This window comes from Pseudophryne corroboree, chromosome 2 (genome assembly GCF_028390025.1).
Source record: "Pseudophryne corroboree isolate aPseCor3 chromosome 2, aPseCor3.hap2, whole genome shotgun sequence".
NCBI classification, from domain to species: domain Eukaryota; kingdom Metazoa; phylum Chordata; class Amphibia; order Anura; family Myobatrachidae; genus Pseudophryne; species Pseudophryne corroboree.
In genome coordinates, this window is record NC_086445.1 from 909,458,636 (window position 1) to 909,485,967 (window position 27,332).

The 27,332-nt window shown below is 47.1% G+C and overlaps 1 protein-coding gene across 5 annotated transcripts in view; it reads left to right on the forward strand.

Annotated features, from left to right (window-relative positions):
- The window catches only part of LOC135050015 (apoptosis-inducing factor 3-like), a 309,250-nt gene that overhangs the window by 162,946 nt on the left and 118,972 nt on the right, over positions 1 to 27,332 (forward strand). For all 5 annotated transcript variants that reach the window (XM_063956102.1, XM_063956100.1, XM_063956103.1 and 2 more), the window contains exons 10-12: positions 3,000 to 3,130; positions 8,454 to 8,569; positions 26,080 to 26,151. In XM_063956102.1, the coding sequence (XP_063812172.1) occupies positions 3,000 to 3,130; positions 8,454 to 8,569; positions 26,080 to 26,151 (319 nt within the window). The remainder of the gene's footprint in view (positions 1 to 2,999; positions 3,131 to 8,453; positions 8,570 to 26,079; positions 26,152 to 27,332) is intronic.

Sequence of the window (27,332 nt, forward strand, 5' to 3'; positions counted from 1 at the left end):
CCATTCGCATGGGTGATCGCAAGGAGATTGACAGAAGAGGGCGTTTACGGGTGTCAACTGACCGTTTTCTGGGAGTGGTAAGGAAAACGTAGGCGTCACCAGGCGTTACCTGACACAGCTTTAGCATTCTCTAACAGGAAAACTGTGTCAGGGCATGCTGGGATATGTAGTTTCACAACAGCTGGAGGGCCACAGTTTGGACATGCCTGCACTAGACGATTTTTTGAATGATGTGGAAGGTAACAATAATCACCCAGTGTGTATGCACAATGGGCCTAGGCGGTAATTCTGAGTGGATCGCAGCAGCAAGTTTGTTATCAATTGGGCAAAACCATGTGCACTGCAGGGGTGGGGTGGGGGGGGGGGGGGGCAGATATAACATGTGCAGAGAGAGTTAGATTTGGGTGGGGTGTGTTCAAACTGAAATCTAAATTGCAGTGCAAAAATAAAGCAGCCAGTATTTACCCTGCACAGAAACAATATAACTCACCCAAATCTAACTCTCTCTGCACATGTTATATCTGCCTCCCCTGCAGTGCACATGGTTTTGCCCATCTGCTAACAAATTTGCTGCTACGATCAGGGGGTATATTTACTAAGATTCGTAATTGTAGGGATTTGTTGGGAGATTAAACACGAATGACATCAGTAGTGTGAATTTGCAACTTTTTGGTTTTTTTACGTGGCATTTACTATGCTGTCGTATTCTGCATTTTCGTTTTTTCCGATATCGATGTCATTCGTAATGTCAGGCAGTGTTTTACGGGAGTGATTAGTAAAACACTGCCGGACTTAACACAATAAATCCCGGCCGGATCAGTGTGATCCGTGCAGGGCTTCATTGTGTACCTTAAAAGAAGTCTGTAAAGTGTTAAAAATAACCCAAAAAGATTTGTGGGGTCCCCCCTCCTAAGCATAACCAGCCTCGGGCTCTTTGAGCCGGTCCTGGTTGTAAAAATACAGGGGAAAAAATTAATAGGGTCCCCCCATATTTAAACAACCAGCACCGGGCTCTGCGCCTGGTCCAAAAAATCCGGGGGGGAAAAGACGTAGGGGTCCCCCCGTATTTTTAACACCAGCACCGGGCTCCACTAGCCAAGGACATAATGCCACAGCTGGGGGACACTTTTATATTGGTCCCTGCGGCCCTGGCATTACATCCCCAACTAGTCACCCCTGGCCGGGGTACCCTGGAGGAGTGGGGACCCCTTAAATCAAGGGGTCCCCCCCTCCAGCCACCCAAGGACCAGGGGTGAAGCCCGAGGCTGTCCCCCCCCATCCGTGGGCGGTGGATGGGAGGCTGATAGCCTTTTGTGTAAAAAAAATATTATTTGTAGCAGAACTACAAGTCCCAGCAAGCCTCCCCCGCAAGCTGGTACTTGGAGAACCACAAGTACCAGCATGCGGGAGAATAACGGGCCCGCTGGTACCTGTAGTTCTAATACAAATAAAATACCCAAAAAAAAACACTACACACACACCGTGACAGTAAAACTTTAATGTACATACATGCACACTTACATACACACATACTTACCTATGTTGACACGGAGCCCCTCGGTCCTCTTCTCCAGTAGAATCCATGGGGTACCTGTAAATAAAATATATACTTACAAACAATCCTGTGTAGCTCAGTCCTCTTCTTTCTCCTTGTAATCCACGTACTATAATTAAAATAATAAAACGAAATACCCGAACCACGAACTGAAAGGGGTCCCATGTTTACACATGGAACCCCTTTCCCCGACTGGCGGGACCCCCCGTGACTGCTGTCAGTGAAGGTCCTGCCAGCCAATCAGGGAGCGCCATGTCATGGCACTCTCCTGATTGGCTGTGCGCTCCTGCCCTGTCAATCAGGAGGAGCGCACTGGTTACAGTGTAGCGTAGCGGCACTCCATTATAACCAATGATGGGAACTTTGCGGTCTTCGGTTAACCGCAAATTAATTGGGGTCACCCACCGTGAGTTTGCCTAGGAGTTCAAGGGCAAACATAGCATATGGTCTAGTGTGTACTCGGACAATCACACATAAATTGTTACTTCATGGTCATAACTAGGAATGTGTGAGCTCTGCCGCCAACCATGACGTAAGGCCGAGAAAGCAGTTTCGGCGCTGCCCTGATGCATACCTCCCAACTGTCCCGATTTTCGCGGGACAGTCCCGCTGTCCCACCCGCGGGCTGCAGTGTCCCGCGGTGGGGGGTGGGGCAGTTTGGAGGCTCGTGTCACTGTTGCTCTGCTTTACAGAGGAGCGGTGAATAGACGCTGCGCACAGTGTCTATTCATGAGTGACAGAGGGAGAGGGGGCATGCCAGCAGCTCACAGAGTGCTGGGCATGCCCCCTTCGGTGATGGACGAGGAGGCGTGGCTTACAACCGCAGCATCACCACGAAGCCATGCCCCTTTTTCAGAGGCCACGCCCCCTTTTCCGGGAACGCACGCTGCGCATGTGTCCCTCTTTAAAGAAGGACAAAGTTGAGAGGTATGCTGATGACACCTGTATGTCGGTTGCATAATGCCTTAAGAACCACCAGAGTGCTGCTTGGGCACCTAAAGGACCCGCCTGGCGTTTAGCTTCCGGGTTCCAGCCCTCTTTTTATGATTTCACATGAGTGGAAGGCTGGCCCAGGATACCCTGCTTTATCACTGTGTGACCGCTCCAAAATGACAAGATGACTTAGTAGTACTGTTATATGGATACTTTTAAAGGTAAATTACATGGTGTAAAGCATGGGTCTTCAACCTGCGACCCTCCAGCTGCTGTGGAACTACACATCCCAGCATGCCCTGCCTCAGTTTTAGCATACCTTAATAGCAAAACTGTGGCAGGGCATGCTGGGATGTGTAGTTTCACAGCAGCTGGAGGGCCACAGGATGAAGACCCATGGTGTAAAGGTTTCATTTCCTTCTACTTAGTTGTATCAGTTTGCCAGTGGATATTAACTTGATGTGATTTCATTACCAATACTTTGTATCTTATTTTCCTGTCTGTATCTTAGACCTAGAGAGCTTAGGTGCGCTGGCTCCACTTTACAAAACGTTTTCCATCTGCGCTCACCTGAAGACGCCAATGCAATCAGTGAGGCTGCCGTAGGCAAAAACGTGGTGATTATGGGAAGTTCATTCATAGGTAAGTATACAGACCACACCGTGACAAATGTAGCTAATAATATAATTTCCAACTTAACTTCATACAAAATCATATGTAACTAGCATAAGTCATGTATCACAAGTAAGCGTAAAAAGGAATCCTTTTATGACCCTTTTCCATTAAAAAAATAAATTAAAAAAATATTATTCTTGCATTGACTGTATTATAATTTGTATAATATGCTGATTTATACACCAGTTCTTTGATGCCCATATGTCTTGTTATTTATTATTTTTCTGTTTGTTACTTTTTCTTAAATTACCAATAAAAATTACTTAATTGTAAAAAGGAATCCTACACAAATCTTTAGACCTTATATTCTAATCATATGAATATTTAGACTTGTATGATATATCATATCATATATAAACAAATATTGCCCAGTTTAATATATCAGTAATAACCAGTGGCAGATTTTACCTATGGACTGCAGGACTGTAGCCCCCCCAGGTAAAAACAGTCACCCAGCTCAGTGTCAGTGAAGCCAGATGCAATCCGTGACTGCACTGGCTTCACTGTGACTGTCAGTGACTTCCTTTTGGAAGTCCTACCTGCAAGTCACAGACATACAAGGCAGTCCCATTGGGAGTTGTTTCCTCTTTACGGGACTGCCAGACCGGGCTGCAATAGACACAGAGGTCGCTTCCTGTAGGAAGCCACTTCCTACCTTTCACGCAGCCCAATCCGGCATTTATGGGCTGCAGCCGATGCAGTCCATAGAAGTTGGGGATTTGCGCATGTGCAGTCGCACCGTGGTCTCTGCGCATGTTGCGGTCATGGCACCTGGAAGATCCATTGCGCAGGTGTTGGAACCCGGGGCCCCATTTCTCGTCTCCTCTCCGGGCTGGGGGTAGCAGCAGCCCCCCTACTTAAAGTAAGTAGGAGCCGCCGCTGGTAATAACACCAAGGTGTAAAATGACAGTACTAATGCCCTAGAATAATGCCACATTAGTGGTTAACCAGTGGGACTATTAGGTACTATTACAGTACACCAAATGAGTGCATCTAGCATAATGCGCTATGCCTTTAACAATGTCCAATATACTGTACAGCCATATGCCAGTAATAATATCTAGTAGAATGTGACATGCCGGTATTATTGCATAGTTAAGAGTAATGCCCTGTCTTCATGGTCCGTGACTGCTCCCTTATGCCCAACACTGCTTCCTTCCTCCATCTATGCTGCCTCCTCTTTGTCTTGATATGGTATCCAATGTAATCTGTGGGGTTGCCCACTACTGATTGTTCATCACTGTTCTCAATTAGAAGTCGGTGATGTGCCAAGCATAATTTCAAGCAATGTGTGAAACTAAGTGTTGCAAGGTCACTGCTTGCCAGCATCAGTAAATAATGGCTGCGTCTGTGATTGGGCTGCAGCCAATCCGCAGTTTCTGTCTCTGACTTGTGTGCCCTTGACAACTGTCCCGGCAATTGACCTTTGCAAAGATCTGAGCAATCGCTTTTGCTGCTTACACTACAATAGAAGATGACAGGCAACCAGGACTACTGTTTAGTTGTTGAGGTGCGCTTGACTAACCTCTGGCATCTTATTGTATTTTACTTCTCATCCAATAATGTCCTAAGCTTTGAAGTTGTGGGGATAAATCAAATTGTTCATATAATGGCTATTAATGTCAGTGTTAATTGTGGTGGTTTGTAGAAGTTAATGACCTGACCACTCATGTGATTTTGTCAGTGAGGACAGGGTTACTTGCTGTAGGAAAAGTGACATGATCAGGGCCAGAGCTCTCATAGGGGAAATCTAGACAGTTGCTTAGGGCCAAAGCTTAGGGAGTGCCTGAAGTACAGCTAAACAGACATAATGTCACTCATACAATGGGGTAGATTTACTAATGCTTCTAAAACAGATAATTGGTGATGATGAACATTTTCTAAAAGGCAATAGAGAAATGATAGATTGCATCTGATTGGTTGCTAGGGGCAACATCACCAATTCTTTGTTTTAGAGGCTTTAGTAAATTTCACACAATGTTTTTAAGGTACCCATGGCACCGTCACACAGAGCATCGGCAACTGACATAAAGGTAAAGCAGCCAAGAGCTTCTTCCATGGGAATCCATAGACTGCTGCTTCCCAATGTCAGCGTTTAGTTGGGAGTGTAGTGCTTGGCTGTGATGTCCCTGCCCTGGCCATGATATGGGCAGTAAGTAGGAAGCCACAGGCTTAGAATTATATTGTGGAAAGAGCAGTGTCCCCCTGCAGTACAAGTGATATCAAGGTGATGCAGGAATATTTTGTCTCTTAATGAGATCAAACTCTTACATCAGATGTTAGTGTCTGTTGTAAAACAGTTTTATCCGTAATTTTACAGAGAAGCTGATAAAGGGGGTAATTCGGATCTGATCGCTGCTGTGAGCTTTCGCACAGCGGGCGATCATATCCTAACTGCGCATGCATATGTACTGCAATGCGCAGGCGCGTCAAACAGCTACAATGTACATCGCTGGTCAGCGACGGGATGATGCGAATGATCCATTTGCATGGGTGTACACAAGGTGATTGACAGGAAGAGGCCGTTTGTGGGTGGCAACTGACCGTTTGCAGGGAGTGTCCGGAAAAACGCAGGCGTGTCCAAGCGTTTTCAGGGAGGGTGTCTGACGTCAGCTCTGGCCACGATCAGCAGGATTCAATCGCACTGGAAGAGTAAGTCCTGGGCTGCGCAGAGACTGCACAAACTAATTTTTAGCAGCTTTGCTAACACATAGGAATGCACACTTACACGGTGAAAATACACTCACCTGTAGGCAGCGGCTATCTGATCGCAGGACAGAAAAAACGCAGCCCAGCGATCAGATCTGAATGAGGCCTAAAGTATGATGCCATGTTATTTGTATTCCTAAAAAGCAGAAAAATAGGGGCGTGGCCTAGCGGGGCATGGTGTAGGACATGAGTCTCCTAGCTCCCTAGCCTATATATCCGTATAATCTCCTGTAGCCCGGTGTGGTGTGTATTCTGCCCCTGGACCTGGGTCTGATTTGCTCCTGCTCCCTCTGAGCTGTGTTTGGTGTACCTCGGATGATCCCAGTCTGTGTAACAAGTGCTGGAATCGGAGCTGCGGACGGCCTGCATGTGCCCGGCGCCATCTTTGGAGCGGGGCTTTCTGCGCTTGTGATTCACCTCTCTGTCCGGGCTGCCCTCTGCTGTATCTGCCGCCGCTGGTGACTCTGCGGGACCCTCCTCACCTTCCTGGCGAGTGCATGCTGAAGTAAGCTCTGGGTTCCACTGCCACTGTGCCGCTGCTGAATCCCGGAGCCGCTGGCCGCCATCTTGGGAGTGGAGCCATATGATCCTGCGTTCCTCCCTGTGAGCCGCGGCTTCTCTCCGCTGTCCTATCTGATGCTGGTTGCCCTGTGAGGATCTCCTGTGTTCACCCAGAGGGCCTCTGTTGTGGCTGCTTTCTGGCTCTGCTCCTGTCCGCTTCAGGTCTGATCTCCTGCTATTCCTGGTGGGGGAAACGCATATCCTGCTTTACTTACCTGACACTTCCCCTGCAGTGATTAACACTCCTGAAAGCTGTGGATCTCCTGTTCCCGGCCTTTGTAGTTGTCTCTTTGTGGCTTAGCATTCCCCCTGACTCCTTTTTTACTGCGAGACTCATGGCGCAAATTCTTCAAGCTATTTTGCAGTCAGAGGCTAGGATGAAGGCACGATTGGCAAAGATACATGCTGCTCTATACCTTGGCTGCTTGGATTCGGCACCCTCTGCAGAGTGCCTGGATGCTATACCTGAGAGGGTGGAGGGGTTTGCACCTCCGCAACTCATGGAATTGGGGTCGATATCCGTTATTGACAGCGCCCCTTGTGATTTCTCGACAACTTCTCCCTTGAGACTTATTTTGACATTATGCGCCACACCGACTTTATGTTGTGAATCTCCTGCTGTGATATGCCTGGACACTGTGCATGAGAGAGTGGAGGGCAATACTCCTAAGCAAATCCTGGAACCATGGTTGCTACCCGCCATTGCGAGTGCTCCTTGTGTCTCTTCAATACTCTCTCTCTTGGAACTTCCTTTGACATTATTTGCTGCATCAACCTTGCATGGTGTATTTCCTGCTGTTTTTTATGCTGGGACTGGGGGAACATTTGTCTGTGGCTGTTGGAGAATTGCACTTCTTCTGACCTTATGTGCTGGGACTCATTCTCCCTTACGTGTCTATACCTGGGCTCTTTTGGTGATGCGGGTCCTGCGGGCCTCCAGACGGGCTGACCCACCTTGAATTGTTGCTCCTCCGCTGTGCCTCTTATTGTTATTGTCTATAATGTCTTCAACGCTGTTTTTTGAATTAACCTTTATTATTTTTGTATCCTGTTTTGTTTGCTAAATGGCTCTGTCTCCCATATCTCGGAGTCTACACACTGGCTACTTGATCCTAGGCTGGGGTTCCCTTTCCTTTGTAGGGTTTTTTTTTTTTATATATACACCATGCCCTTAGGGTTTACGGGGTTTGGTTTCCCCCAAGTTTTAGTAGTTTAGTTAGGGAGGGGTGTTTGGGGATCCAGGTAGGCCATGAGTTGGGGGGTTGGTTCTACAGGGTGGGAGGATTTTTGGGGGGTTGTGGGTTTGTCCAGTCTATGGTTTGGAGGTGTCGGGTTAGCGCACATTTGTCATACTCCGTTTTAATGGCAATACCTTGCTTATGGTCTGCTTTGGTTTTGGGTGGACATAGTCGTACCGATCACCATTATACTTCTATTCCAGTGGAGTGGGGGCTTAGATGGCGCCTCTGGGTCCCTGCCTCGCTTCATCTATAAATACTTAGGTTTTTCTGTATGATTTATTTGCTTTTCATGCTGTGCTTTGTACTCCTGAATATTAAGTCACCTAACATGTTGTCTTTGCTAAGTTGATATGATTTGTGTATTTCTTATATATTAGTGTGCTGACCTTTACTTCCCAAAATATGTTGTTTTGGGGAATCTGCGTATTCCCTTAGTTCTGGGATTGTATTTTTGATTGATTGCTCTGTTACAAGAAAAAAGGAAAAACAATAAAAGACTATTGAATTAAAAAAAAAAAAAAAAAAAAAGCAGAAAAATAAAATTATTTTTGTAAATGTTTTCTTTTTTTGTATGAACAGTTGATATGTAACGTTTTTTATTTTGTGCTAGTGTTCACCAGTTTAGAATGTTTGGCTGCTTTTATTAGTTTTAAAGTAGATTAAAAAATGAAATAAAAGTGTATGATTATACGTACTGTAGTAGCTTTGGCTAGCTGGATATATTATAACTACTTTTTTATAATACTCAGACCTAACCTAAGCTATTACTTTGTATCTAGGTATGGAAGTTGCAGCCTTCCTCTCGGACAAAGCAGGTTCAGTGTCTGTAATTGGAAAATCTGATGTCCCCTTCCAGGCTGTATTAGGGTCCCAAATAGGAGCAGTCGCAATGAAGGTGAATATGAAAATTGATTTTTCCTGTATAATCAAAGCAGGGCATCTGTATATAAGAGATTATGTTTTCTGTTATCTGTTATTATATCTGGTAACATAAATATAAACGTTTAAGGGTTACTGGGGTTGTGGATGGAGAGAGAGAACAGGCTCCATCCATTAGGCCCATTTCGAGTGTTCAGGTTATCAACCTGAGATCGGGCTAATTAATGCTTGAACCTGTCGAGCCTAATAAAGGTGTGTCAGTGTCTCACTACCTACGGGAACAGGCGGGAGGCACTCTGATTTTCTGACCCTGAGTATTGTGCATATGCTTATGTCTGTGATAGGGGCATTAGGTCCTACCACTCAGAGAGGGAATGTTCCATCCATCTAGATACAGATCTAAATCAATATTTGGTGTGATCACTCTTTGCCTTCAAAACAGCATCTTAGAGTACTAACCACAGATCTTCTGTGGATGTAGGCTCGCTCAAATCCTTCTGTCTGTTCATGTAATCCCAGACAGACTTAATAATGTTGTGATCAATACTCTGCGTGGCCATATCATCACTTCTAGAACTCCTTGTTCTTCTTTATGCTGGAGATAGTTCTTAATGACATTGGCTGTATGTTTGGAGTCATTGTCCTGCTGCAGAATGAATTTGGAGCCAATCAGACGTCTTCCTGATGGTATTGCATGATGGATAAGTACCTGCCTGTATTTGGCTCATTTACATGCTGAAGATATGCAATAAGACCACTGACACCTGAGTATGTAGTTTTTTTTGTAAATTATTGCGTTGCATATCCTTACATCTATAGAAGTAGCATGTGGACACGCAAGAGGAGGCTAAGTCCAGTGATGGCGTGCTGGGGTGTTCATGTGGTTGAAATACAGATAGATAGCAGGCACAGATGAACCCTTTAGGAGGCTACATATCTTCTGGGAGTGCTGGAAGACTGGTGCAGCGATACACACGTATGATGACGACAGGGTAGCACTATCTAGTCTCTGATTATATATTGACCTCTCCAGCTTATTGTATATACTCCCATTTGATTATTATACAGGAAAACAGATGGTTTGTTTTTCATTTATTTTGTGTTTCTATTTAATTGCACTTTATATGGAACAAGTATCTTTCTTATTTCTTAATAACACTGTCAAAGCATGCTTTACCTTGGGTACAAGACACGTCATTGTATGAAAATATTGCAGTAGTTCTCAAACGCGGTCCTCAAGGCATCCCAACGGTTCAGGAAATTTTAAGTATATCCATGCTTGGCAACAGGTGACTTAATTAGTACCTCAGTCCTGGACTGTTGGGGTGCTCTGAGGACCACGTTTATGTACCTCTGCTATATTGTATACTAATAGAGTAATGTGAATAGTATTTAGCATTTACTGTGTACATTGGGGTTCATTCTGACCCATTCGCACGCAGCGGTTCATTGCTGCAGTGCGAACGGGTCGGAAATGCGCATCACTGTCGTCGCCGGGCAGCGGCCAGAATAGAGAAGAACGTGATCGCTAGCGCGATCGCAAGAAGATTGACAGCTGAGAGACGTTCCGGGACGTCTACTCACCGTTTTCCGGACGTGGAGATCCGAATGCAGGCGTGTCCAGGCGTTTGAAGGGCGGATGTCTGACGTCAAATCCGAGACCTTCATCGCTGGATCGATCGCACAGGGTAAGTAACTGCAGGCTAGTCTACTAATGCACAAAACTTTTTTAGCATAACAGGGCTGCACAAGCGATTGCAACCCTGCTATGCTAAAATACACTCCCCCATAGGCGGCGTCTAGTTGATTGCACGGGCAGCAAAAAGTTGCTATGTGCGATCAACTCGGAATGACCCCCATTGTCAATGGTGATACGATACAAAGTGAGTTTTATTCAGTATTATAGACAATAAGCATAATGTTTCCTGAAAAAGAAAGAGAAGTAAAAACCCTTTAGATTTTCAAACTGTTAATAGTCTCTATTGGGGAAATTTTACAGGCAGGAGCTGACTGACTGGTACTTTATCTCTCTCTAAGCTGTGATAAATCTCCTCCTGCTGTATTCCTTGCCGTAATCCTGCCCATGGGTACAGTATGAATATCAGCCAACAATTCCTCTGTCATACATGGACATTAGCTACTCCCTGTAACTTTCCTCATTCCTCCACCTTACTACAGCTAATCTCTCCCGGAAAGATCATTGACTCCACCTCACTATTAGTCAGCGTTCCAGACACCAGATGTAACAACAGCTATAGGATCTTATCCAGGTGCTGCCCCTACATAGCCCCAATATATAGTGTTATATTGCATTTTGAATGTTATCATTTGTATATATAGATAAGCCTGCATTCCATTGCCACTGGTAGTCTTATCAGAGGCAGTAGGGTTTGACCCCTTCTTATACATTACTTCCTCCATAATCACAAGCAGAATTGTATTTTATTACATGAAAAGCACAACGTACGTTATGTATAGATAGAAATCCAATAGTGTTCATGTGTTGCAATAACCCCTGTACAGCCCTTTTCATCCAAAGTAATAAAAGCATTTCTGATCCCTGCTTTATGACCCGTAAGAAGTTCAAGTATAAAAACCCACAGTGTATAGGACGGGTCTGTAACATTTTTGAGCTCCGAAAGAGAGAACTTGGCGATTAACAGGAAATCCAGGGAGTCTCCTTCATATTTGACATGCAAGAGATTTCTGCTTCTAATTAAATCAGCAGCCTACATGAGCGTGTTTCCGTGAATGTTTTAAAGGGCCCGTATCACATACATTATGGAAAATACAGCAAGTATAATAGGTGCGTGTGAGCTAATCTGACAGGTTCTCATTTCAGAATCACTCACTTATCAAGATGAGCTGTTTCAGTGGTCAGAGGGCCTGATTCAGACCTGATCGCTGCTGTGTGTTTTCGCACAGGGGGCGATATTGAACTACTGCACATGCATATGCACCGCGATGCGCATGTGCGTTGCCAAACAGCGACAGGATGGTGCGAAAATTTCAATCACACGGCCGTTCGCAGGGTGATTGACAGGAAGAGGACGTTTGGGGGTGGTAACCGGACATTTTCTGGGAGTGTCAGGAAAAACGCAGGCGTTCCCAAACGTTTTCAGGGCGGGTGTGTGACATCAGCTCTGGACCCGATCAGCATGTTTGGATCGCACTGTAGGAGTAGGTCCTGGGCTGTGCACAGGCTGCACACACTGGAGAAATCATTTGGTGGTGAGTGTGATGCGAATGGATTTGCAGCTGCCCGCTGACTGAGGGGAATTTTCGCACAGCGTACGCATGCAATCGCAAACTTGCAAATTTCTCTAACGTCCTAGTGGATGCTGGGACTCCGTCAGGACCATGGGGAATAGCGGGCTCCGCAGGAGACAGGGCACATCTAAATAAAGCTTTTAGGATCACATGGTGCGTACTGGCTCCTCCCCCTATGACCCTCCTCCAAGCCTCAGTTAGGTTTTTGTGCCCGTCCGAGAAGGGTGCAATCTAGGTGGCTCTCCTAAAGAGCTGCTTAGACAAAGTTTTTTTAGGTTTAAATCTCAGTGAATCCTGCTGGCAACAGGATCACTGCATCGAGGGACTTAGGGGAGAGATTTCCAACTCACCTGCGTGCAGGATGGATTGGAGTCTTAGGCTACTGGACACTTAGCTCCAGAGGGAGTCGGAACACAGGTCATCCTGGGGTTCGTCCCGGAGCCGCGCCGCCGACCCCCCTTACAGACGCTGAAGATCGGAGGTCCGGAAAGCAGGCGGCAGAAGACTCCTCAGTCTTCATGAAGGTAGCGCACAGCACTGCAGCTGTGCGCCATTGTTGCTACACGTCTCACTGATTCAGTCACGAAGGGTGCAGGGCGCTGCTGGGGGCGCCCTGGGCAGCAATATTAAATACCTTTAGTGGCGAAAAATATATCACATATAGCCATTAAGGCTATATGTATGTATTTAACCCAGGCCAGTTTTCTTAAAACCCGGGAGAAAAGCCCGCCGAAAAAGGGGCGGAGCTTATTCTCCTCAGCACTCAGCGCCATTTTCCTGCTCAGCTCCGCTGGTGAGGAAGGCTCCCAGGATTCTCCCCTGCACTGCACTACAGAAACAGGGTAACAAAGAGAAGGGGGGCATAATTTGGCGATATTGATATATTAAAAGCGCCTATATCAAAAACAACACCTTCTAGGGTTGTTTATATACATTTATAGCGCTTTTGGTGTGTGCTGGCAAACTCTCCCTCTGTCTCCCCAAAGGGCTAAGAGGGTCCTGTCTTCGATTAGAGCATTCCCTGTGTGGCTGCTGTGTGTCGGTACGTGTGTGTCGACATGTATGAGGACGATGTTGGTGTGGAGGCAGAGCAATTGCCGGTAATGGTGATGTCACCCCCTAGGGAGTCGACACCGGAATGGATGGCTTTAGTTATGGAATTACGTGATAATGTTAGCACATTACAAAAGTCAGTTGACGAAATGAGACGGCCGGAAAAACAGTTAGTACCGGCTCAGGCGTCTCAGACACCGTCAGGGGCTGTAAAACGTCCCTTACCTCAGTCAGTCGACACGGGTACCGACACAGATGAATCTAGTGTCGACGGTGAAGAAACAAACGTATTTTCCAATAGGGCCACACGTTATATGATCACGGCAATGAAGGAGGCTTTGCAGATCTCTGATACTGCTGGTACCTCAAAAAGGGGTATTATGTGGGGGGTGAAAAAACTACCTGTAGCTTTTCCAGAATCAGAGAAATTGAATGACGTGTGTGATGAAGCGTGGGTTAACCCAGATAGAAAACTGCTAATTTCCAAGAAGTTATTGGCATTATACCCTTTCCCACCAGAGGTTAGGGCGCGCTGGAAAACACCCCCTAGGGTGGATAAGGCGCTCACACGTTTATCAAAGCAAGTGGCGTTGCCGTCTCCTGATACGGCCGCCCTCAAGGATCCAGCAGATAGGAGGCTGGAAACTACACTGAAGAGTATATACACACATACTGGTGTTATACTGCGACCGGCAATAGCCTCAGCCTGGATGTGCAGTGCTGGGGTAGTGTGGTTGGATTCCCTGACTGAAAATATTGATACCCTGGATAGGGACAGTATTTTATTGACTCTAGAGCAATTAAAGGATGCGTTTCTTTATATGCGAGATGCTCAGAGGGATATTTGTACTCTAGCATCAAGGGTAAGCGCGATGTCCATATCTGCCAGAAGAAGTTTATGGACGCGACAGTGGTCAGGTGATGCGGATTCCAAAAGGCATATGGAAGTATTGCCATATAAAGGAGAGGAATTATTTGGGGTCGGTCTTTCGGACCCGGTGGCCACGGCAACTGCCGGCAAATCCACTTTTTTACCTCAGACCCCCTCCCAACAGAAAAAGACACCGTCTTTTCAGCCGCAGTCCTTTCGCTCCTATAAAAACAAGCGACCAAAAGGACAGTCTTATCTGCCGCGAAGCAGAGGAAAGGGTAAGAGAGGGCAGCAAGCAGCCCCTGCCCAGGACCAGAAGCCCGCCCCGGGTTCTACAAAGCCATCAGCATGACGCTGGGGCTTTACAAGCGGACTCAGGAGCGGTGGGGGGTCGACTCAAGATTTTCAGCAATCAGTGGGCTCGCTCACAAGTGGACCCGTGGATCCTGCAGATAATATCTCAGGGTTACATGTTGGAGTTCGAAAGGTCTCCCCCTCGCCGGTTCCTAAAGTCTGCTTTACCAACGTCTCCCTCAGAAAGGACGTCGGTATTGGAAGCCATTCACAAGCTGTATTCTCAGCAGGTGATAGTCAAGGTACCCCTCCTACAACAGGGAAAGGGGTATTATTCCACACTATTTGTGGTACCGAAGCCAGACGGTTCGGTAAGACCTATTCTAAACCTGAAATCCTTGAACCTGTACATACAAAAATTCAAGTTCAAGATGGAGTCACTCAGAGCAGTGATAGCGAATCTGGAGGAAGGGGACTTCATGGTGTCCCTGGACATAAAAGATGCTTATCTGCATGTCCCAATTTACCCCTCACACCAAGGGTATCTCAGGTTCGTGATACAAGACTGTCATTATCAGTTTCAAACGCTGCCGTTTGGTTTGTCCACGGCTCCTCGGGTCTTTACCAAGGTAATGACCGAAATGATGGTTCTTCTACGAAGAAAAGGCGTATTAATTATCCCTTACTTGGACGATCTCCTGATAAGGGCAAAGTCCAGAGAACAGCTGGAAGTCGGTGTAGCACTAACCCAGGTAGTGCTTCAGCAACACGGGTGGATTCTGAATCTTCCAAAATCTCAATTGACCCCGACAACACGTCTGCTGTTCCTGGGAATGATTCTGGACACGGTTCAGAAAAAGGTGTTTCTCCCGGAGGAGAAAGCAAGGGAGTTATCCGAACTTGTCAGGAACCTCCTAAAACCAGGAACTGTGTCAGTACATCAATGCACAAGAGTCCTGGGAAAGATGGTGGCTTCTTACGAAGCAATTCCATTTGGCAGATTCCATGCACGAACATTTCAGTGGGATCTGCTGGACAAATGGTCCGGATCGCATCTGCACATGCATCAGCGGATAACACTGTCACCAAGAACAAGGTTGTCTCTCCTGTGGTGGTTGCAGAGTGCCCATCTGTTAGAGGGCCGCAGATTCGGCATACAGGACTGGGTCCTGGTGACTACGGATGCCAGCCTACGAGGCTGGGGAGCAGTCACACAGGGAAGGAACTTCCAGGGCGTGTGGTCAAACCTGGAGACGTCCCTTCACATAAATATACTGGAGCTAAGAGCGATCTACAATGCTCTAAGCCTGGCAAAACCGCTGCTTCAGGGTCAGCCGGTGTTGATCCAGTCGGACAACATCACGGCAGTCGCCCACGTAAACCGACAAGGCGGCACGAGAAGCAGAAGAGCAATGACAGAAGCGGCAAGGATTCTGCGCTGGGCGGAAAATCATGTCATAGCACTGTCAGCAGTGTTCATCCCGGGAGTGGACAACTGGGAAGCAGATTTCCTCAGCAGACACGACCTTCACCCGGGAGAGTGGGGACTCCATCCAGAAGTCTTCCACATGATTGTGAACCGTTGGGAAAAACCAAAGGTGGACATGATGGCGTCTCGCCTCAACAAAAAATTGGACAGATATTGCGCCAGGTCAAGAGACCCTCAGGCAATAGCTGTGGACGCTCTGGTAACACCGTGGGTGTACCAGTCAGTGTATGTGTTCCCTCCTCTGCCTCTCATACCAAAGGTACTGAGAATTATACGGAAAAGGGGAGTAAGAACAATACTAGTGGCTCCGGACTGGCCAAGAAGAACTTGGTATCCGGAACTTCAAGAGATGCTCACGGAGGATCCGTGGCCTCTACCTCTAAGAAGGGATCTGCTTCAGCAGGGACCTTGTATGTTCCAAGACTTACCGCGTCTGCGTTTGACGGCATGGCGGTTGAACGCCGGATTCTAAAAGAAAGGGGCATTCCAGAGGAAGTTATTCCTACCTTGATGAAGGCTAGGAAGGAAGTGACTGTACAACATTATCACCGCATTTGGCGAAAATATGTTGCGTGGTGTGAGGCCAAAAAGGCCCCAACGGAAGAATTTCAATTGGGTCGATTCTTACATTTCCTGCAAGCAGGATTGTCTATGGGCCTAAAATTAGGGTCCATTAAAGTTCAAATTTCGGCCTTATCAATCTTCTTCCAGAAGGAATTGGCGTCAGTTCCTGAAGTACAAACTTTTGTCAAAGGTGTACTACATATACAACCCCCAATGGTGCCTCCAGTGGCACCGTGGGATTTGAACGTAGTTTTGAATTTTCTCAAATCTCATTGGTTTGAGCCTCTAAAATCGGTAGATTTAAAATACCTTACATGGAAGGTAACCATGTTATTGGCCCTGGCTTCAGCCAGGAGAGTTTCAGAGTTGGCGGCTTTATCGTACAAAAGCCCATATCTGATTTTCCATTCGGACAGGGCAGAACTGCGGACACGTCCTCATTTTCTCCCTAATGTGGTTTCGGCTTTTCACTTGAACCAGCCTATTGTGGTGCCTGCGGCTACTAGCGACTTGGAGGACTCCAAGTTACTGGACGTTGTCAGAGCATTAAAAATATATATTTCAAGGACAGCTGAAGTCAGAAAATCTGACTCGTTGTTTATATTGTATGCACCCAACAAGATGGGTGCTCCTGCGTCTAAACAGACGATTGCACGTTGGATCTGTAGCACAATCCAATTTGCACATTCTGTGGCAGGCCTGCCACAGCCTAAATCTGTAAAGGCCCACTCCACAAGGAAAGTGGGCTCATCTTGGGCGGCTGCCCGAGGGGTCTCGGCATTACAACTTTGCCGAGCAGCTACGTGGTCAGGGGAGAACACGTTTGTAAAATTTTACAAATTTGATACTCTGGCTAAGGAGGACCTGGAGTTCTCTCATTCGGTGCTGCAGAGTCATCCGCACTCTCCCGCCCGTTTGGGAGCTTTGGTATAATCCCCATGGTCCTGACGGAGTCCCAGCATCCACTAGGACGTTAGAGAAAATAAGAATTTACTTACCGATAATTCTATTTCTCATAGTCCGTAGTGGATGCTGGGCGCCCATCCCAAGTGCGGATTGTCTGCAATGTTTGTACATAGTTATTGTTACAAAAATCGGGTTATTACTATTGTTGTGAGCCATCTTTTCAGAGGCTACTTCATTTGTTGTTATCATACTGTTAACTGGGTTCAGATCACAAGTTGTACGGTGTGATTGGTGTGGCTGGTATGAGTCTTACCCGGGATTCAAGATCCTTCCTTATTGTGTACGCTCGTCCGGGCACAGTACCTAACTGAGGCTTGGAGGAGGGTCATAGGGGGAGGAGCCAGTACGCACCATGTGATCCTAAAAGCTTTATTTAGATGTGCCCTGTCTCCTGCGGAGCCCGCTATTCCCCATGGTCCTGACGGAGTCCCAGCATCCACTACGGACTATGAGAAATAGAATTATCGGTAAGTAAATTCTTATTTTTCACTCCCCCTGGGCGGCGACTATCTGATCACAGGACAGTGTAATTTGCAGCACAGCCATCAGGTCTGAATCGGGCCCACAGAATATGAAGTAGCATACAATGGACTTGCAGTGCAAGCTAAGGGCCTGTTTAGCCGCATGGCAGAATGCTAGAATAACATCCGTCATCTGCTGCACTAATTGTTTAAAATAAGTTGCCTGTAGGGCAGTGGTTCTCAAACTGTGTGCCGTGTCACCCTGGGGTGCCGCGAGGCTCTTGCAGGGGTGTCCTGAGTTTGTGGTCCAGGACCACTTCAAATTATTTATGGTCAATGTACAGTAATAGGCAAAAACAGTGCTTGTGGTTGCCAGTCATAAAATATGTGGGCAAACAAAAGCATATCCTGTCCCTCACCACGTAGCTGACCTAAGGATGACATATAAACAGAATTTACTTAATTGAATATTTTTTGTAAATTTCTCAATAAGAAACTTTTGGCCTAGGGGTGCCGTGAAAAAATTTGTGATGCTCTAGGGTGCCGTGATTCAAAAAAAGTTTGAGAACCGCTGCTGTAGGGTGAGTCGGCCTGTGCTGAGGGATTGCAAAAAAAGTTTGAGCTAACATCAAAATCACAGTGAAACATAAGATACACTGATTATGTAGTTCAAAATGAGATCCCGTAAACAAGCTGTAAAATGCCTTTAGGAGCACAGTGTATTCAGGGCCTATTTCAGCTTTGCTCACTGAAGTGCCAAAGGGGTACATTTACTAAGCAGTGATAAGAATGGAGAAGTGAGCCAGTGGCGAAATTTCCCCATCAACCAATCAGCATCTCTGTATCATTTTATAGTATGCAAATTAAAGATGTTACTTCAGTGCTGATTGGTGCAACTTCTCCACTGGCTCACTTCTCCGCTCTTATCACTGCTTAGTAAATGTACCCCAAAATCACTATTTGGCGATTTCCGCACTTCTTCGCAAGGATTTAGATTACAATCGCATAAGATCGCAATCTATGTCCCGGTGGAGCGCGGTAATGCAGCGCTTTGGGGGCGGTGTTAGGAGGGCCGCGGTCCGGACAACTGAGGCGTGCCCGGACCGTTTGCGACGTCACACGCAGCCGCTGTGACAAAAAACATGGCGGCCCGGCGACTGCCTTCGCAGCTAGGCTGCAGATGCAGGGGTCTACCCTAAACATGCAAGTGCATCGCTGTTTAGCGATGCGCTCGCATTTTAGTGGGGGCGAAGAACCCAGCATGCGGGGTGGCCTTGCCCTGTGCTGGGAGGCCTCCTGCATGCTAGAGAACGGAGCTGTAGTTTTGCGATTTCTCGTAAAACTACAACTCATGCTGAATTAGGCCCTTAGTCAGTAATATTCAATCAAGTAAGTTGGGAAACCTGTTAGAGGTGTATCAAGCATAGGTGTTTCCGGGTGTGGATCATTGGGTCAACCTGAAAAAGGTCGACCCCACAAAGTCGACATGGGAAAGAGGTCAGCACAGGAAAAGGTCGACATTAGTTTTTTGGGGGAGTTTGGTGTCGTTTACTCAGAGAACCCCAATTAGTGCACCACGTCCTCTTGCATGGCTTTGCTTCGCTGGTTACTATTCTCAATCTTAGTCCACATGGATGGTAAAGTATGAAAAAGTTGAAAATGAAAAACAATTGTAAAAAACTCATGTCGACCATATTATGTGTCGACCATTGCCATGTAAACCTTTTGACAATATCGACTTCTTGACCACGTCCACCTAATGCATGTCGACCTATAGTGGTCAACCTATTGACTGTCAACCTATCATTCGGATACTGGCATTTCCAGGGGGCCCACACCGCATACCTGCATCAATCAGTTGTCTCTCTAGAGTCCCATGTTGGCGCTGCTGCTGGAGAAATCATTCGGAAAATGGCCAGGTGGCGCAGTACAGATTTGACTCCGGGGACATGGAGAAATGTGCATATGCACTAGAGAGTAGTCTCCAGGAACACCGCGGGTGCCATGTTTCCGGAGACCTGTGCATGCACTGAGTCCATGGCACTACAGAGAGGAGGGGCCCACACAGAGTCTGCACACGTGCCCCCTTCTCTCTTAAAACGCTCCTGGTATCAAGCCTCCGAAAAAAGGCTAAAAATCGAGAAATTGCTACAGGCAACTTCTCCACCCTTTAGGAGGCTTGGTTGCACTCTCCCTTTGGTGTCTATTCATGAAGCAGTGAAAAGTGTGGAGAAGTGAACCAGAGTAGAAGTTGCCCATGGCAACCAATCAGTATTGAAGTAACATTTATAATTTGCATACAATAAAATTGTACGGAGCAGCTGTTCTCCACAGCCTCACTTCTCCACTCTTTTCACTGCTTCATGAATAGACCCCTTTGTCTGATAAAGGAATCCCGGCCACCAGAACGCCAGCAGGCGGGCGAGCGCAACGAAGCCCCTTGCAGACTCGTAGCGCACTCCATGCTGCCGGCTCAGTGGCTCGATGCACTCGCCACAGGTACTGTTCCCTCTCTATGGGTGTCATGGACACCCAAGAGTGGGAATAGCCCTCGGCCCCCTGTCGACATTCTGGCGGCCGGGATTCCAGCGTCGGTATGCTGACTGCAGGAATCCAGACTGCCGGGATCATAACTACATCCCATATAAACACCTTGGTGTTTCATTTAATAACTGGAGTGCTGCGTCTTCTTTGAATCTTCTATGACTGTTCATCCCTGGCGCCCAGGCTGTACTTTGGATTATTGGAGTGGCCAACTTGTCATTACCATTATATGCTAACTAACTAACTAACTTTCTCTATCGTCCTAGTGGATGCTGGGGTTCCTGAAAGGACCATGGGGGATAGCGGCTCCGCAGGAGACAGGGCACAAAAAGTAAAGCTTTCCGATCAGGTGGTGTGCACTGGCTCCTCCCCCTATGACCCTCCTCCAAGCCTCAGTTAGATTTTTGTGCCCGGCCGAGAAGGGTGCAATCTAGGTGGCTCTCCTAAAGAGCTGCTTAGAAAAGTTTAGCTTAGGTTTTTTATTTTACAGTGAGTCCTGCTGGCAACAGGATCACTGCAACGAGGGACTTAGGGGAGAAGAAGTGAACTCACCTGCGTGCAGGATGGATTGGCTTCTTGGCTACTGGACATCAGCTCCAGAGGGACGATCACAGGTACAGCCTGGATGGTCACCGGAGCCTCGCCGCCGGCCCCCTTGCAGATGCTGAAACAAGAAGAGGTCCAGAATCGGCGGCAGAAGACTCCTCAGTCTTCTAAAGGTAGCGCACAGCACTGCAGCTGTGCGCCATTTTCCTCTCAGCACACTTCACACGGCAGTCACTGAGGGTGCAGGGCGCTGGGAGGGGAGCGCCCTGGGAGGCAAATGAAAACCTATTTGGCTAAAAAAATACCTCACATATAGCCTCCGGGGGCTATATGGAGATATTTAACCCCTGCCAGAATCCACTAAAGAGCGGGAGACGAGCCCGCCGAAAAAGGGGCGGGGACTATCTCCTCAGCACACAGCGCCATTTTCCTTACACAGCTCCGCTGGTCAGGACGGCTCCCAGGTCTCTCCCCTGCACTGCACTACAGAAACAGGGTAAAACAAGAGAGGGGGGGCAAAATAGTGGCAAAAATTATATTATAAAAGCAGCTATACAGGGAGCACTTATTATAAGGCTATCCCTGTCATATATAGCGCTTTGGTGTGTGCTGGCAAACTCTCCCTCTGTCTCCCCAAAGGGCTAGTGGGGTCCTGTCTTCGTTAAGAGCATTCCCTGTGTGTCTGCTGTGTGTCGGTACGTGTGTGTCGACATGTATGAGGACGATATTGGTGTGGAGGCGGAGCAATTGCCAAATATGGGGATGTCACCTCCTAGGGGGTCGACACCAGAATGGATGCCTTTATTTATGGAATTACGGGATAGTGTCAACACGCTAAAGCAGTCGTTTGACGACATGAGACGGCCGGACAATCAATTAGTGCCTGTCCAGGCGCCTCAAACACCGTCAGGGGCTGTAAAACGCCCTTTGCCTCAGTCGGTCGACACAGACCCAGACACAGGCACTGATTCCAGTGGCGACGGTGACGAATCAACCGTATTTTCCAGTAGGGCCACACGTTATATGATTTTGGCAATGAAGGAGGCGTTACATTTAGCTGATACTACAGGTACCACTAAACAGGGTATTATGTGGGGTGTGAAAAAACTACCTATAGTTTTTCCTGAATCAGAAGAACTAAATGAGGCGTGTGATGAAGCGTGGGTTGCCCCCGATAAAAAGATGCTAATTTCAAAGAAGTTATTGGCTTTATACCCTTTCCCGCCAGAGGTTAGGGCGCGCTGGGAAACACCTCCTAGGGTGGACAAGGCGCTCACACGCTTATCTAAACAAGTGGCGTTACCCTCTCCTGAGACGGCCGCACTTAAAGATCCAGCAGATAGGAGGATGGAAAATATCCAAAAAAGTATATACACACATACAGGTGTTATACTACGACCAGCTATAGCGACAGCCTGGATGTGCAGTGCTGGAGTAGCTTGGTCAGAGTCCCTGATTGAAAATATTGATACCCTGGATAGGGACAATGTTTTACTGTCTTTAGAGCAAATAAAGGATGCATTTCTTTATATGCGTGATGCACAGAGGGATATCTGCACACTGGCATCACGGGTAAGTGCTATGTCCATTTCGGCCAGAAGAAGTTTATGGACGCGACAGTGGTCAGGCGATGCGGACTCAAAACGGCATATGGAAGTTTTGCCGTATAAAGGGGAGGAGTTATTTGGAGTCGGTCTATCAGATTTGGTGGCCACGGCTACAGCCGGGAAATCCACCTTTTTACCTCAAGTTACTTCCCAACAGAAAAAGACACCGACTTTTCAACCGCAGCCCTTTCGTTCCTTTAAAAACAAGAGAGCAAAGGGATATTCATATCTGCCACGAGGCAGAGGAAGGGGGAAGAGACAGCAACAGACAGCTCCTTCCCAGGAACAGAAGCCCTCCCCCGCTTCTACAAAAGCCTCAGCATGACGCTGGGGCTTCTCAAGCGGACTCGGGGGCGGTGGGCGGTCGTCTCAAGAATTTCAGCGCGCAGTGGGCTCACTCGCAGGTAGATCCCTGGATCCTGCAGATAATATCTCAGGGATACAGGTTGGAACTAGAGACAGATCCACCTCGCCGTTTCCTGAAGTCTGCTTTACCAACGTCCCCCTCCGAAAGGGAGACGGTCTTGGAAGCCATTCACAAGCTGTACTCTCAGCAGGTGATAGTCAAGGTACCTCTTCTACAACAAGGAAAGGGGTATTATTCCACTCTATTTGTGGTACCGAAGCCGGATGGCTCGGTAAGACCTATTCTAAATCTGAAGTCCTTGAACCTGTACATAAAGAAGTTCAAGTTCAAGATGGAGTCACTCAGAGCAGTGATAGCGAACCTGGAAGAAGGGGACTTTATGGTATCCTTGGACATCAAGGATGCGTACCTCCACGTTCCAATTTACCCCTCACACCAGGGGTACCTCAGGTTCGTCGTACAAAACTGTCACTATCAGTTTCAGACGCTGCCGTTCGGATTGTCCACGGCACCTCGGGTCTTTACAAAGGTAATGGCCGAGATGATGATTCTTCTTCGAAGAAAAGGCGTATTAATTATCCCATACTTGGACGATCTCCTGATAAGGGCAAGGTCCAGGGAACAGCTAGAGATGGGATTAGCACTGTCTCAAGAAGTGCTAAAACAGCACGGGTGGATTCTGAATATTCCAAAATCCCAGTTAATGCCAACAACTCGTCTGCTGTTCCTAGGGATGATTCTGGACACGGTTCAGAAAAAGGTTTTTCTCCCGGAGGAAAAAGCCAAGGAGTTATCCGAGCTTGTCAGGAACCTCCTAAAACCAGGAAAGGTGTCTGTACATCAATGCACAAGAGTCCTGGGAAAAATGGTGGCTTCTTACGAAGCAATTCCATTCGGCAGATTCCACGCAAGAATTTTCCAGAGGGATCTGTTGGACAAATGGTCAGGGTCGCATCTTCAGATGCACCAGCGGATAACCCTGTCTCCAAGGACAAGGGTATCTCTTCTGTGGTGGTTGCAGAGTGCTCATCTATTGGAAGGCCGCAGATTCGGCATACAGGATTGGATCCTGGTGACCACGGATGCCAGCCTGAGAGGCTGGGGAGCAGTCACACAAGGAAGAAACTTCCAGGGAGTGTGGACGAGCCTGGAAACGTCTCTTCACATAAACATTCTGGAACTAAGAGCAATCTACAATGCTCTAAGCCAGGCAGAACCTCTGCTTCAGGGAAAACCGGTGTTGATCCAGTCGGACAACATCACGGCAGTCGCCCATGTGAACAGACAGGGGGCGGCACAAGAAGCAGGAGTGCAATGGCAGAAGCTGCAAGGATTCTTCGCTGGGCAGAGAATCATGTGATAGCACTGTCAGCAGTGTTCATCCCGGGAGTGGACAACTGGGAAGCAGACTTCCTCAGCAGACACGACATTCACCCGGGAGAGTGGGGACTTCATCCAGAAGTCTTCCACATGCTGGTAACCCGTTGGGAAAGACCAATGGTGGACATGATGGCGTCTCGCCTCAACAAAAAACTGGACAGGTATTGCGCCAGGTCAAGAGATCCGCAGGCAATAGCTGTGGACGCGCTGGTAACGCCTTGGGTGTACCAGTCGGTGTATGTGTTTCCTCCTCTGCCTCTCATACCAAAAGTATTGAGAATTATACGGCAAAGAGGCGTAAGAACGATACTAGTGGTTCCGGATTGGCCAAGAAGGACTTGGTACCCGGAACTTCAAGAGATGATCACGGAAGATCCGTGGCCTCTACCTCTAAGGAGGGACTTGCTTCAGCAGGGTCCCTGTCTGTTTCAAGACTTACCGCGGCTGCGTTTGACGGCATGGCGTTTGAACGCCGGATCCTAAAGGAAAAAGGCATGCCGGAAGAAGTCATTCCTACTTTGATTAAAGCAAGGAAGGAAGTAACCGTGCAACATTATCACCGTATTTGGCAAAAATATGTTGCGTGGTGCGAGGATCGGAGTGCTCCGACGGAGGAATTTCAACTGGGTCGATTCCTACATTTCCTGCAATCAGGATTGTCTATGGGTCTCAAATTGGGATCTATTAAGGTTCAAATTTCGGCCCTGTCGATTTTCTTCCAGAAAGAATTGGCTTCAGTCCCTGAAGTCCAGACTTTTGTTAAGGGAGTGCTGCATATACAGCCTCCTGTGGTGCCTCCAGTGGCACCGTGGGATCTCAATGTGGTTTTGGACTTTCTAAAATCTCATTGGTTTGAACCACTAAAAAATGTGGATTTAAAATATCTCACATGGAAAGTGACCATGCTACTAGCCCTGGCTTCGGCCAGGAGAGTGTCAGAACTGGCAGCTTTATCTTACAAAAGCCCATATCTGATTTTCCATTCGGACAGGGCGGAACTGCGGACTCGTCCGCATTTTCTCCCTAAGGTGGTGTCAGCATTTCATCTGAACCAGCCTATTGTAGTGCCTGCGGCTACAAGTGACTTGGAGGACTCCAAGTTACTGGACGTTGTCAGAGCATTGAAAATATATATTGCAAGGACAGCTGGAGTCAGAAAATCTGACTCGTTGTTTATATTGTATGCACCCAACAAGATGGGTGCTCCTGCGTCTAAGCAGACGATTGCTCGTTGGATCTGTAGCACAATCCAACTTGCACATTCTGTGGCAGGCCTGCCACAGCCTAAATCTGTAAAGGCCCACTCCACAAGGAAGGTGGGCTCATCTTGGGCGGCTGCCCGAGGGGTCTCGGCATTACAACTTTGCCGAGCAGCTACGTGGTCAGGGGAGAACACGTTTGTAAAATTTTACAAATTTGATACTCTGGCTAAGGAGGACCTGGAGTTCTCTCATTCGGTGCTGCAGAGTCATCCGCACTCTCCCGCCCGTTTGGGAGCTTTGGTATAATCCCCATGGTCCTTTCAGGAACCCCAGCATCCACTAGGACGATAGAGAAAATAAGAATTTACTTACCGATAATTCTATTTCTCGGAGTCCGTAGTGGATGCTGGGCGCCCATCCCAAGTGCGGATTATCTGCAATAATTGTACATAGTTATTGTTAACTAATTCGGGTTATTGTTGTAGGGAGCCATCTTTCAGAGGCTCCTCTGTTATCATACTGTTAACTGGGTTTAGATCACAAGTTGTACGGTGTGATTGGTGTGGCTGGTATGAGTCTTACCCGGGATTCAAAATTCCTCCCTTATTGTGTACGCTCGTCCGGGCACAGTACCTAACTGAGGCTTGGAGGAGGGTCATAGGGGGAGGAGCCAGTGCACACCACCTGATCGGAAAGCTTTACTTTTTGTGCCCTGTCTCCTGCGGAGCCGCTATCCCCCATGGTCCTTTCAGGAACCCCAGCATCCACTACGGACTCCGAGAAATAGAATTATCGGTAAGTAAATTCTTATTTTAACAAATCTAAAAACTATAAATCATGTTACACGGTATTGTCTTCTTTTCAGAAAATTGTTTTGTTTTGTCTTAATCTTAGTCCCCCTTCCTGTTTCAGCTGCTGGCAGACCGTGGAATCAATTTCTACATGGGGACAGAAGCCAGAGAGATCCGGGGAGAAAATGGACAGGTCTAAATCTCTATTTCATATTGATTTATGTTACTGATATGAAGAGGCCATATACTGTAAAGGGGGGTTCTCACGGAGATATCCATGCTTAAAATCTAAGCAATCTGACTAGATTGCTTAGATTTTAAGCACAGATCACTTGTGTGTACCCCCCTCAGCGATAGCGATGCGCGGCCCCACACATCGCTATCGCCGGTGCTAGATTGAGCCTGCATGCAGGCCAATCTAGCACGTCGCTCATTTCACCCGCTGGGTGAAATGAGTGGTCCCCCTTCCTCCCCCGCATCGCTCAGCACACATCGCACTGTGCTGAGCGGCGGGAGAGATGTGTGTTGAGCGGTTCACTCAGCACACATCTCTCCCGTGTATAGGGCCGTTTATTCCCACAGAATCGCACATTGCTAAATAAATATAAAATATAAGATGCAGGTGCACACTCTAAGCACTAATACAATGATAATCAAAATAGACTTCATAAACTCTACAAATAACATGGAGTATAACTGAGGTTCATTGCGCATATTTGGCCAAACGTGACCCCATCCACCATGTCAGTGTGCACCCCATCAGATGAGTCGCTAACATTTCTAATACTAACACATTATGTAATTTATATCCAGGAGATTTATGGGTGCATGCATACACTCACACGCGAGATCCATTCGCACTACATTGAAAAGCCTTGGGTGCGAGCGTACGCAGCGGCTAGTAACGTTCTTGTGATGCATGTGCCATTGCGTACTCATCGCTGGAACGTTATATGGGAATACATCTGTACATTAGCCTTAACAACTTAACTGGGTAATTTTTTTCCAAAATTGTAGGTTTTATTTTTATGATTGAATTAAGTTAAAAACATCTATTTAAGACATATCTAACACAATTTTACTTTAAAAAATTTGTATGTATTTTTCCTATTTTTTTTAAAATAAACATTGGTTAAATATTGATAGAAGAAATATTGGTCCATCGATGATCACAGTACACTGTGAGCACAAACAGTATGAGCATCTTCATGTGCACAAGCTTTAATAAAACCCAGCTTTCACAGGGATAAACTCCATTGCGCTGGCACAGGAAATGCTAATCTAATACAGGCCATACACTATACAATTATCTGCCAGATAATCTGCTAGATCTGGCTGGTTGGAATGAAAATCTGGTAATGGGTGACATTAAAT